Source organism: Artemia sp. Qi Xiang Cuo, chromosome 1, assembly GCF_049724085.1.
Source record: "Artemia sp. Qi Xiang Cuo chromosome 1, ASM4972408v1, whole genome shotgun sequence".
In the NCBI taxonomy this organism is placed as follows: domain Eukaryota; kingdom Metazoa; phylum Arthropoda; class Branchiopoda; order Anostraca; family Artemiidae; genus Artemia; species Artemia sp. Qi Xiang Cuo.
In genome coordinates this window covers 84,653,358-84,666,423 of record NC_142794.1, presented here as the reverse complement: position 1 = coordinate 84,666,423, position 13,066 = coordinate 84,653,358, and the positions used below count along the sequence as shown (strand labels likewise).

The window sequence follows — 13,066 nt, the reverse complement described above, 5'->3', positions numbered from 1 at the left end:
TGATGGTGGTAGACTCCAGGATGAGAATTTGAGAGAAACTTTCCAGGAAAAGTTGAATACTGTTCTTAAGAGTTTAAAATTTGATAATTTGGAAGATGGTTGGAATAATTTTATAAAAATAATTTGTGAAGTTGCTGAAGGTGTCTTAGGAAAGAAAACTAGGACTGCAGCTAAGAATATTAGTGACAAATCTTTATGTTTAATAGAAAGGAAAAAAGGCTTGTACAATAATTATCTGAGTGATAGATCATGTGAAAACATAAGGAATGTAAAGAAAGTGGAGAAAGCATTAAAATATGAACTAAGGAAGTGTGAAGTGGAGGCCATGGATAAAATTGCCGTGGATCTGGAAGATACAGCTAAACGGCATAATAGTAAAATATTATTCTGGCATGTTAACAAATTGAGAGGGAGTAGTCAATCCGGACTTGGCCCAGTTAAAGATAGGAATGGGGCCGCAATTAGCGATAAGGAAAAAACTAAAGAGAGATGGACCGAACATTTTGAGAATTTGCTTAACCGAGATAGAGTTGCAGGAAAAGATATAGAGAAAAATGAAAAAGTTTGTGATACCTTGGAAGTGAAGGAAGATTTGATTTGTGAGGAGGAATTACCGACAGTACTAAAAGGATTAAAAAATAATAAGGCTCCAGGTGCTGATAGGGCGTTAAATTAGTTTTTTTAAAATGGTGGCTCTGAGGTTAGAAATAAGTTACTGAAGATTATGAATATGATTTTTGAAAAAGGAGAAGTACATAACGATTTTAGGAAAATCTTAATTAAGCCACTTTATAAGAAAGGTGATAAAAGCGAGTATGGTAATTATCGTGGCATTAATCTGGTGTCTGTAGTTAGTAAATTACTTAGTAATATGATACTTTTTAGACTGAGAGACGCCGTAGACAAAGTTTTAAAAGAAGAACAATGCGGTTTTAGAAAAGGTAGAGGATGTGTCGACCAAATTTTCACTCTTAGGCTAATAATTGAGAAGTGCCTGAGTTTTCAAACACCTTTTGTCCTCAGTTTTACAGATTATGAGCAAGCCTTCGATTCAATTGATAGAAGAGCTTTAGTAAAGGTTTTATCCTTATATGGTATACCAGACAAATACAACAAAGTGATTAGTGCTATGTACGAGAATAACACTGCTACAGTAAAAATAGGAAATGAGGTTAGCAGCTTGCTTTGCATTAAATCAGGAGTTAAACAGGGCTGTGTTCTATCCCTCTTTATATGGGTCATTTTAATGGACTTTGTCTAAAGGAGCACAGGAAAGGCAATGGGAGACCAAGGAATCAACTGGGGAGCAAAAAATCTCCTGGACTTGGATTATGCTGAGGATTTAAGCATCCTAGATGAATGTGTTAGCAAGATGAATGAAATTTTAGAGGTTATGCGAGTTCAAGGTGCTAGAATAGGCTTAAAAATGAATGTTAACAAGACTAAGTCACTAACACTATGAACAAGTGAAGACAAAAGGTGACGTTGGGTAATGAACAGATTTATCAGGTGGGTAGCTTCACTTACCTTGGTAGTATTATTAGTAAAGATGATGGGAGCAGTGAAGATGTAAAAGTAGAATAGCCAAGGCTCAGAATGTTTTTTCACAGTTAAAAATGTTTTGGAAGAATAGGAAGATAAGTCTGCAAAACAAGATTAGAATATTAGAAGCTACAGTGATGACAGTCGTCAAATATGGCTCTGAAGCATGGACGCTCCGAAAAGCGGATGAAGCTTTGCTCGATTTTTTCCAGAGAAATTGCTTAAGGATTGTTCTGGGTACCCGGCTGACAGACCGTATTTCAAACAATAAGCTATACGAAAAATGTGGTTCAATACCGCTCTCAAGGGCTATAATGAAAAAAAGTTTGAGGTGGCTAGGGCACGTTGTGCGGATGATGTATGACAGATTGCCAAAGATTGTTCTTTTCAGCAAACCGTTTAGGTCTAAACGGAAAGCAGGTCGTCATTGTCTGGGGTGGGAGGACGTCATAAAGATAGATTTAAAGGAAATGGGAACTTCTTAGGTGGGTGTAAAAAGGGAGGCTTTAAACAGATTGGGGTGGAGGAGGAGTGTGCGCAGCTGTGTTGGCCTCAGGCGGCTTGGTGCTGTGGTGAGTTGTTAGTAGTAGTAGTAGTTGTTGTTGTTTATTTTACTTTATGTTTTAATGTTTTATTGTGTGTTATTTTACTGTTTACTGTTAATTGGTATGTTTTACTGTTGCTTGCATACTTGCTCCAGCTCAAGTTATTATCTGCAATTTGTCATTTAGTGAGATATCTATTTGCGAACAAATAATGATTTAATTCATTTTTATATCTGTATTGGTGTTTATTTCTGCCTGCGAAATGTTTTTTGATCGTCCCTTTTTTCCCTCATGTTTGCCGTTAGTTTTCCTTAACGCAAGTTGAAAAAAAAAACTTCTGTGGGGTTGAACAAAAGGTGGATTTTTTGTGTATTTTCATGTAGCCTCTTAGTCATGGACATTAAGCCAGAATATTTCATTCGAATCAGTGTTTTAATTTTTCCAAATACATTTCTAATGATTTAAAGTTTGCCACATATTTTTTTTTCTTTATCAGAGTAACCTTAGAGCATTTAATAGATATTTTTGCAATGACTGAAGTTGTCTGGTTAGTAAGAATTTAAGGGCCATGAATTCGGTCCAAATTCACTCCCTGAAATCGGATGATTTTAGTAATTTTTCCATCAAAACTAGAAACTAAGAATTTTCATAGGCTATAAATCATCTAGTTTTCTGGTAACTTTGGCCCCTCTTGAAACTCAGCCCCCCAACAAAAAAAATTGAAAATTTCAGTTCGCTTTTCTATTGATGTGCTCATAGATATTCCCATTGGGGATAAATAGCACCCTTACAAGCTTTAATAACCACCCGTTTCATTAAGAGAGGATTCTCTTTAAAGCTAGATAAAATTCATAAATCTAGAAATTTGGGTCCAAGAAAGTATCTTAATTTTTTCTGTAAGATATTTGACATCGAGATCATAATTTTTTGCCTTTAATTTCTAGTTAGAATTAAGTGAAAATATCGTTTTACTGCTCTATCAAGAAAGTATCTTGCTTTTTATTCAACTTCGCATGCAAACTCTTTGGCCCGTTCGTTTTTAGCAAGAATGAAGTGTACATATCTTTTTGCCGTTTAAAGTGCTCATGCATTGAAGTAGATGGGGTTGAATTGATCAAGATTGGGCTTGGCTCCCATCCAAAGCTCATTACTCCCTAAAGCTATTCGAAACTAGCAAAAACTTAACTAAGCAAAAGGAAGTTTTTAACAGAAGACGGACATTTTTTTTTCAAATCTCATAGATGAACAACTAACCCCCCCCCCTCCCCCAAGGATCATCTTTAGCTATGCTCATAAGCTTTTTAGTCTGTAAAACATCTTCTTCTTTATTATTACCAGGAACTCTGTTTGGAATAACAAATGGCGTATCAATGCTGGTTTCATGGCTGGGTCCAGTAGTGGTAGGATTCATGACGCATGGAAATGTAAGTCTATGACTTCTTTGTAAGTCTATATCTTCTTTGACGCTACTTTTTCATTTATGGTAAAGTAATCCTAACATGAAAAGCACTTTCCAATATTCCAAGAATAAACCAATATGTCAATTGCTTCCGTGTGACGAAATTAAACTACCCTTTCAAAACGAAATGTTAAAAAAGATAAAATTTTGACTTTTTGGTTATGGTCGGGAACTTCTTCTATTTCAGTAGGCGGGGCTTTTCAGTTGAGACTATTCAGCCCGAGAATTTTTAACTAGAGATTAAATTACTGTTTCTTCAATAAGTGCTAATAAAATCACTAGATTTGAAGTTTGACTCATTTGTATAACAAAATTTACTACAAACAGGAGTTTGGCTACTGCTCTTTTCCCCCCTTCATTAAACGTAAAAGTCTACAGCTTTTTGAGTCATTTACATTTTATTGAGAACTGCATACATCTTGAATACTATACTTGAGTTTTTTCAAAATGCTTACGAAACATAAATGTAAAAACCACTATAATAATCAAGACGACTAGAAAGAACTGAATATTTGAATATAAGAACTGAAAATGAAAATAAACTGAATATTTGTTATACAATGATATTAATTCTTGGAAACTCAGCAATTCAAAATTTCATTTCACTGCAATTTCCCTTTTATTTCAATGATGTAAATATAAAAAAAATATTATAATGTAATTCGTTTTCAGTAAAATGCAACAAGCTTTAGACTTTTTCGGTTAGGGCAGTAGCAAAAGTCCTGTTTGTAGTAAATTTTGTTCATTTTAAGTTTGATTTGAATATTCAATTTAATTTTTACTCGTTTTGTCATTTATTTATTCATCTATATTAGTTCCTATTATCTCTAAGTTTTCTTTGATCGTTTATTTTAATTTCTGTTCGTTTTGGGTTTCATTTATTCTGTAATAGTAATTTCTGGTGGTTTTGAGTTTGAATTTTAACAGGTATTTGTATCTGTCGAGCTTAAGTTTAAAATGGCTTTACTTTTCTTTGAAAAACTTATTTTTCGGAAAGTTTTTTTTTTAATTAATTTTTGTTTGTTTTTTATTGCAAAAAGTTTTAGGTTTTAAAAGTCCCTTATTTGAAAATCAAACTTTAAAAAAAAAATCAAATATTCATCAAAGTATCAAAACTGGTATCAAAGTAACAATATCAAAGTGAAAAATTGGCTTTGTGTCAACCCAAGAGTTTTTATTATCTGATGTTGGAACTATTTTTAACAAAATGGCTATCTCAAAATTTTTATCGGATGGGTTTGGGGAAAAGGGCGTGGGGGGGATAATTAACCCTCGGTCTCTATTAGTACCTATTATCTCTACGTTTTCTGTGATCGTTTATTTTAATTTCTGTTCGTTTTGTGTTTCATTTATTCTTTAATAGAGCCTAATAATTTTTAGTCGTTTTGAGTTTGAATTATTATAGGAATTTATTTCTAATGGCCTTAAGTTTAATATGACTTCTTATTTTTCTTTGAAAAACCTCTCTTTAAAAGGTTTTTGTAGTTCATTTCTGGTCGTAATATTCATTGAATAATGAATATTTCTCCAGTTTTTCATGTTTCTGGCGTAAAAATCAAAATATCTAATTCTGACTTAGTAGTTCTAATTAATGGTTTTTGATGTGTTTAAACACTCCCTCACCATTCCCTGAAAGCTTCAACTAAATTTTATTAGCTATTTTTGGGATAATTCAGATGCGCCCTTCTGACAACCAAGATGCACATAGTATCTTGTGATTGAATATTCTGACCCTAAGCAATCTCTAAGATGTTACAAATATACTCGCCCAGCGGCGGTTCTGGCCTCTCTCGTGCCCCGGGCAAAGTATTTACTATCCCCCTCCCCTGTCTACCAAACTTTTCAGGACAAAAGCTTAACAAATTTTTTCAATTATTTAAACCTAGCTTTTCTTACGTCAGTCTCTGTAACGTTATTTATTATCTCACCCCAATGAATTGCTTCCAATTCTTCGTGTTTTATGCTCATTAACGCCGAATCATTTATTCATTCCTGGCCGGTACTAGATGTAACTGTGACCCATGGTCGATCTAACCTTTCTTACTAATTGATATAAGTGCTGACCCCCACCCCCCTTGGAGCATCTGAGAAGTGACGACAGCTGTAAAAAAGTTAACAAATGGATGTGCATCTAGAGTCGATGGGATCACGGTACACATGCTGAAGATATCCCTTTGAGCCTGCATAACTGTTTCGACTGCTCGTCTAGTGGTCATCTGGAATAACTAAAAGTCCAAAAAGATTGGACAAGGGGTATACTATTCAAACTCTTCAAGAAGGGCGATGCGCTAATTTGTGACAACTGGAGGGGCATCGACTTAACTCCTGTGTCTGGTAAAATACAACACCCAAGAATAGTCCTAGACTCATCTCAGGGGAGAGCAACACAAATTTAGACCTGGTAGGTCTAAATCCGATGTGGATGTGTCCACAAATAGGGAGGTGTCCTATCCCCATTCCTGTTCGGTATTGTTGTGTTGGCATTCTAGGGTAGACTTCCGACTCTCGAGTGAAGGTGTGCACCCGAAAGACTTCTTACATGGACTTCACTGACGGCATTGATCTTCTCAAAGAAGTGAAACAGCGACTGCAGCTGCTATTTGACGCCATAGAGGGAAAGGCCAAAAAAGTGGGTCATACAGTGAATGTCAGTAAGACAAAGGGCATAGCTATATCTGATTCTCCGCTCAGATCCGACACTGGAATAAAAAGATAAAGCAATTGAACATGTCAATGAATTTAAGTACCTTGGGAGTTCAGAAATCAAGACGAGAATGGGATAACCTACAGGAAAAATAATATTAATAAACAGATAATAAAACATTGAAGGCTTATGGCTCTTTACCATAGGCAAGGCTGTAGCGTTGTCTCTCATTTTCTGCCGATTCCTTGAGCTTTTTCCGGAAATCCTTTGTTGCAGGAGCGGGTTGGCTAAGTGAATAAAAATAAGGTAGAGGGAGTTGCCTTGGTGCCGTTTAATCCTTATAATTTTATTATATTCATTAAGAGAAGAGATATTAAAAGATAGCAGCTGCAGATTTTTATAAACAAATATCACAGCGACTCCCTCTTTTTTCCTAGATAATGATCATGAGCCCTCAATATAATAAATGAAAGAAAATTGGACATTTTTAGTGATTGTGTCTCAAGCTCAGTCAATTTTTCCAAATCTAACCTTGTGAATTACCATAGAGAAAATACAGAAATACGTAATGTTTGTAATTAAATTCGCGTATAGTTGGTTCCTTTTTGAAGTTTGTACACCCTAAAAAAGTATGGACAAGGGAATGGGGACTGGGAGAAGTGGGAGGCACCAGAGGGGTCGGAAAAGGGTGCAGATATTTCCAAAATTGACCCCAGTCCGCCAAGTGTACTAACACGGTAGTCTATTCCATGACTACAGAGAAGTTCATCAATGGGAGAAAAACTAGCAGCAGGAGTGGAGGAGGGTAAATATATGGAAAAAGCGAAAGAGAATCGCGAAGACTATAAAAGAATCACAACGACCATGAGAATCTAGGTCCGGAGAATTGAGTCTAACGCTGGGAAAATCCCAAAGACCAAAGCAAATGTAGAGATTGAAACTCGAATTGCTGTTCCCAACAAAACAAAGTAGAAAAATGTGCTATTTGAAGTTTAAAAATAAAATCGTAATACTTCTTTGCTTTCTTAACTTTTTTCTTTGCAAGTAGGCCTATACTGCTGGTAAAAACTCTATTTGTCTGGAAACTTTAGAGATGTTGGTTCAAATCTACTTATTCTGGGGTGGTCAAGTTGTAACGAGCTTCGAGATAAATGAAGCCAATAAACTGAAACGACTTTCCATAAATACGAATCTATCAAATCTAAATATGTTTCTTTTGTCAATTTGGACTTTATTTTGTTAGGATCAAAGGGGCTTTTGCTTGCTGATATTTATGTCATTATCACTACTTAAATTTTCTGTAGACTCTGGTCCAAGCTTTATTTATATGCCTACCTAAAATTCTTTCTCAAAAAGTAAAAGCCGAAAACTACATAAATTCCAAAGACAATGTTCACATTAGATTTAATGCTAAATTTTTCAATGTGTTTGGAGGAGTTTTTTTGTGTTTATAGCTTATTGACCCTGAATTTAATGGTCAAGATCATACAAAAAGTGATTGTGATTCAAGGAATATAAAATTAAGTGGTTCACAGTAGTCTAAAATATAGATTAAATATAAATGCAGGAGAGTTCTCAGTATTCAGAGAAGAAGAAGCAATCACACTGGAATTAGGCCTATTTTGGAGACGATTGTCTGTCTGTGCGTGCATTTTCTAGGTTGAAGATCGAGAGACAGAGCGACACTGCTACCTTAGTTAAGTCTACTACGGTAAAGAGATTTGGCCTTAGCAATGACATCTAGGTATGTAACTCATAGCCTAATTAAGGATGAATGAAATTATCTACAGGAACGAGTTGAACAAGGCAAGGGAACGGTCCAAATTCTTGGTCGATAGGTCGAGAGAGGCTAAATCTGCAGCAAAAACTGCTGTAGGAACGATGGAGGAATTAAAGAGTTACGAGGTGTATGTTTTTATTCTGAATAGAATACACTATAAAGAAAGTAATAAACATAGATGCACTTAAATATAAATCATTATTTTTCAAAACGAATTTGGACAAACTTGCGAAAGATATCTGAAACGCATAAAGTTTCAATTTTGGCTCATAAATCAGATCTTATGGAACTAAGAATGGGAACCAGGATTCAGAGCACTGGCTCCAGAATTACAAATAAAATAAGGGATTGACCAAAACGGGATATGAAGTATGAGGTTGGAAGCAGCAAACAAACTATTGACCTATACCTGAAAGCCAAAATATGTGTGGCAGTTGGACTTCAGTGATTAACTTGACCAAACTTCTAGAGAAAAGTGCAAATAAACCGTCATTTCTTTTTTGTTTTTTACCACTTTCCACTTCTCACCCTGACTTTATCTTTATTTTATAGCAAACCCTTGAAGCATGGTCTGCAGTTTTTATTATGGCCGGTGCTGTTCTAGCAGCGGATTCAATTTTCTTCCTTATATTTGGCTCTGGCTCTGAACAGTCATGGAACTACAAGGAAGAAGAAGCCAACGAAGAAGAAGAAGCTGGAATAAACCTAGATAATCATGCACCATCAGCAACCAAGGAAAATACCGGGCTTCCTTAATATTTGTTCTATTAACATTTGTTTTAGTAACTACCCTTCTTTGGAGGATATGATAAATCTTTTTTACGGACAAAATATAATCTTATAATAAATGAAACCTAAATTTAAGAGTCATTGTCAAAATATACTTTCAGGCGTCCAGCAGTAAGGGCAACAACCTTTAGGAACTTGCACTACTAATAATTATCATTGTGTACTTTGAGGCCATGTATAACACAATGGTTTTGAAGCACAATGGTATTTTGCTTTCTAATTTAGCAGCATAATGAGTCGAATTATAAGTTGCTTTCAAATGATAAAATATAGTTAAAAGTAAAAGGAAGAAAATTAAATTCCAGTTCGTGCACAGTCGGATAGGAAAATTCAAAAGGAGACATTAACAAAACTTTTTCTGAAAACGTAAACGGTGGTCATTATGATTTATAACTTGGTTCACTGTATCAATTGTGGAAACTAACCAAAAATCAACCCAAATTTATTAAGAAGAATAATGAAACCTTTTAACTTTTAAAGCTGAGTCGTTTGAAATCGCCAAAATATCAAAAGGACGAAAAGGAAACTCATAGTCTGACATTTCAATCAGAATAATGCATGCAATGAATATGGAAAACAACCGCTATAGAAAAATAGAAATTTAATATTTAAACACAAAAAAGAAGTTTCAAGCCTTTCAAAGACATCTAAAGTTTAGCATCAAAACTTTTGTCTTTAAAAAATATATTTATTTTCTTTTTAAAATTGTGTCTTAAGGACATTCAGTATTGCATTTATTGACCAGTTAAGTCTTAAGAATGGAAATCCAGAAAATATCAGTTTTAAAAAACTTCAGTTTAAAATTGCGTTTGAAGTACAATTAGTATAGCTTCTTTCGACCAGTTCTTCCTGACTGAAAGTCAGGAATAATTTCAGTTTAGAAATAATTTCAGTTTAAAATTATGTCTTAAGTGCTATTAATATAGCTTTCTTGACCTGCTAACACTTAAGACCGGAAGTCAGGAATATTTCAGTTTAAAAATAATTTCTGCTTAAAATTGTATCTGAAGTACTATGATAACATTTTTTTTTTCGACCAGTTAAGTCTTCAATTTGAAAATAATTTCAGTTTAAAGTTTGTCTGAAGTACAATCAATAAGACTTTTTTTGACCAGTTAAGTCTTAAGAGTAGAGTCAGGAATAATTCCGGGCTAAGAAATAATTTAAGTTTAAAATTGTCAGTTTTAAACCAACAATAAATCTATATTACCGCAGCTTGAACTGAAGCTATCTTTTGCACCGATGGAAAACTGTATAAGTAACATTAACCTAATTTTTTTTTCAAAAGTATTCAATTTAAATAAAATTAAATACTCAGTTGGAATTTTTAAGCAGTTTCTAGCTCAATTTTACACCGGTTTATGCTTCTTCTTTAAAACGACGGCCAAATCAAGTATCATGCAATTCGTGGTAACGAACTCTAAGTAAGGAGCGATACGGCTCGATAGTTACTGAAACTATAAAAGAAGAAATTTTGATATAAAGAAACATATCAAATGAATTAACTTATTATGCTGATTCCAAATATCTAAGATTCATTAAGCTTAGTGTTACCCATAAAAGGCTACGAGTCCGAGAAAATTTGCATGATGTTCGAAAAAGGGGGAAGCACACCATAAAAATTAAAGAATCATCATGAAAATGACACAATCAGATTCAGCGTATCAGAAAATTCTATTGTAGACTTTTGAAGCGCTTTTCTGCAAAAATGTGGAATATTGTATTTTTTGTCGGAAGTAAGATCACGGATGCGTGTTTATTTTTTTTTAGGGGTGATTGGTCCCAAAACGTCGGAGGGCTCACTTGAACGGAAATCAGTAGTTCTAGTGCCCTTTTTAAGTGACCAAAAAGAGTGGAGGGCAACTAGCCCCCATTCCATGTCCTTTTTACCTCAAAATTGTCCGATCAAAACTTTGAGATAACCATTTTGTTCAGCATAGTTGTAAAGTCCCAAAATTTTGCCTTTGAATATAAGATATTTTTTCGCGAGGGGAGGGAATATTTCATAGAGGATGAGCCGGATTTACCGGCATTATTTGAAAAACGATCAGAAATTAAATTAAAAAAAACAATTTTTTTCATCTAAAAGTAAGCAGCAGCACTAAAACATCCGTATATGAAGGGGTTTTCCCCCTCCTCAATACCACTAAAATTTGACTATTTATCTGACAAAGAAGATTCCTGAAATACAATAGACGTTTAATTAGAATAGGGATCTTTTTTCGAAGTGCTAAGAACTTTATCACGAACAGCAAGGAGAGGGAAGGGGGGACCCCTTCATATACGGATTATTTTTTTTTTTTCATTTTGAGTTTTAATGCTGCTCCCTACTTTCAGTTGAAAAACTTGTTTTCTTATATAATTTTCGTTGAAGTCTTTTCACATCCATCATTAACAACTTTGGAAGGTACAATATGACATTTTAGCGCGAACAGCAAACCAGCTTTGGATATCACTTGATCTCTTTTGGACATTCGAATATTCTTTAAAATGAATATTCAGGTTTGCCTTAGTTCGACTCCAGCCTCTTTCGTCTTATTTACCAGTTATCTTATGGAAAACACAAAATAAAAAATACCATGAAGTAATATATTTTGTAATATAAGAAAAAATTGACACATGTCTAATAAAATACAAATTTGGTACAGATGCCTATTAAAGGAGAAAGTCAATGTTCCTTTTTTAAATCCTCGGTACTGGAATGTACACTCATTGCTTCGTTGACGATACCTTTTTCTTGGGATTCAGTTATATTTCCAATTTCACTGTCATCTTCCGGAATTTTATTCCAGGGCTGTTCGGTGGCCGACCCGAAAAATAAGAAGAAAATTGCGTCAGCTCCCAACACTACAGCCGCCATTAAAAATACTAAACGCCATGCTTCGATTGTTTGCTACAAAAAAAGAATAAGAATTATTGTATGTAAATACTTAGTCTGTATTTCAAATTGTATGATTGATGCCAAGCTTTGTTAGTTCCAACCCACTTAGAGGATCAAATTCTAACTTAACTTCCGAATTTTCCAGAAATTTACTTTTGATTTTCTCTAAACTAATTATAAGCATGAGCACACCAGACAAGCAGCTTCTTGGCATAATAAAAGCTCTGATATACACCTTTTTCCTTGGTGTTAGCCAAAAACCCTTACGATGGCGGAAATTTAATATAGGTTTTGGGCAACTACCAAGTAACTATGTGTACCTCAGTGTATCTCGTGTATCTCAGTCTCGTCCTCAATTATCTGAAAATCATTTGTCTAAAGGCTCTAATAGTAAACTAAAGAATGGCCCTGTCGGTTTCGTTTCCTCCTTGATGAATATATCTTCTGAGCATTGTATTCATTTTCAAAGGCAACGCTAATAACATTGCTTATATTAAAGAGCCGTTAGGTTTCAAAGCACTTTTTTGGCCAGGTGCACTTCGTATAGAAGGGGTGGTCGTATAAACTTAGAAAGGGGCTCATTCAATTCGAAGTCAAAAGTTCTAGTATCTTTTTCAACAGTCCCCCCATATGCCCCATGCCCCCTTTCCCCATATGCCTCCAATAAAAATTTTCAGATAGCCATTTAGTTGAAAATAGTCCAAGGTTTAAGTATTTATGCCTCTGGGGTTGACGATACCCCTCACAACCCCATGAAAAGAGCTGTATGTTATACAAGTTGCCTACTGTTACAACGTAAGGATTTATATTTGAAAAAGAGGGCATATTTGATCCTAGGTTTCCAGAAAGGCTTGGTGTATTAAGTTGAAACTTGAAGTAAAAGTTGAGGAGGATGCCGAATGCAATCGAAAGACAATATGTTCTTGCTGGTTGTCATTGGTATGTCGAATTGATAGATCTCGGCGGGCAAACATTATTTTCTGGTAATTCTCTAGAACAGATTAATTTAATGAGGTAGCTAGGTTTTTGCCTAGACTGCAATATGTCATGGAAACGTCACAGTGATCTTGTGGCATCAAAAATGGTGAGAGGCCTTGGAATTATATGTCGACTGAGGAATTTCGTACCCGGTCGGGTGATGTTATTTCTTTTATCATGCGACTATTAGCCCCTATATATCATACGGCTGTGTGTTATGGGCTAGAAATTTTTTTTAGTAATTTTAGGCGTGCACAGGTATTATATAATAAGGCAGTCCGTTTGATAGGGGGCTACGTTAAACAAACTAATAATGCAGTAGCATGTTTTAGGAAATTAAATGTGATGGATATTGGACAAGTTCTGACTACCAGGCTCCGGTTTTTACTTACCAGTGTTTGCATGAAGTGGAGACCGGTGTTTTTAGATGTTTTTTTTCGACAAAATA

The 13,066-nt window shown here is 34.8% G+C and overlaps 2 protein-coding genes across 2 annotated transcripts in view; one reads left to right on the top strand and one right to left on the bottom strand.

Annotated features, from left to right (window-relative positions):
• The window catches only part of LOC148956837 (putative inorganic phosphate cotransporter), a 64,661-nt gene extending 55,827 nt beyond the window's left edge, over positions 1-8,834 (top strand). The window contains exons 10-11 of the mRNA XM_089096556.1: positions 3,426-3,511; positions 8,523-8,834. Coding sequence (XP_088952682.1) covers positions 3,426-3,511; positions 8,523-8,726 — 290 coding nt within the window. The 3' untranslated portion in view covers positions 8,727-8,834. The remainder of the gene's footprint in view (positions 1-3,425; positions 3,512-8,522) is intronic.
• A 2,510-nt stretch (positions 8,835-11,344) lies between these two features.
• Positions 11,345-13,066, bottom strand: part of LOC148956836 (putative inorganic phosphate cotransporter) — a 122,317-nt gene continuing 120,595 nt past the window's right edge. The window contains exon 10 of the mRNA XM_089096550.1: positions 11,345-11,652. Within this exon, the coding sequence (XP_088952676.1) occupies positions 11,428-11,652 (225 nt within the window). The 3' untranslated portion in view covers positions 11,345-11,427. The remainder of the gene's footprint in view (positions 11,653-13,066) is intronic.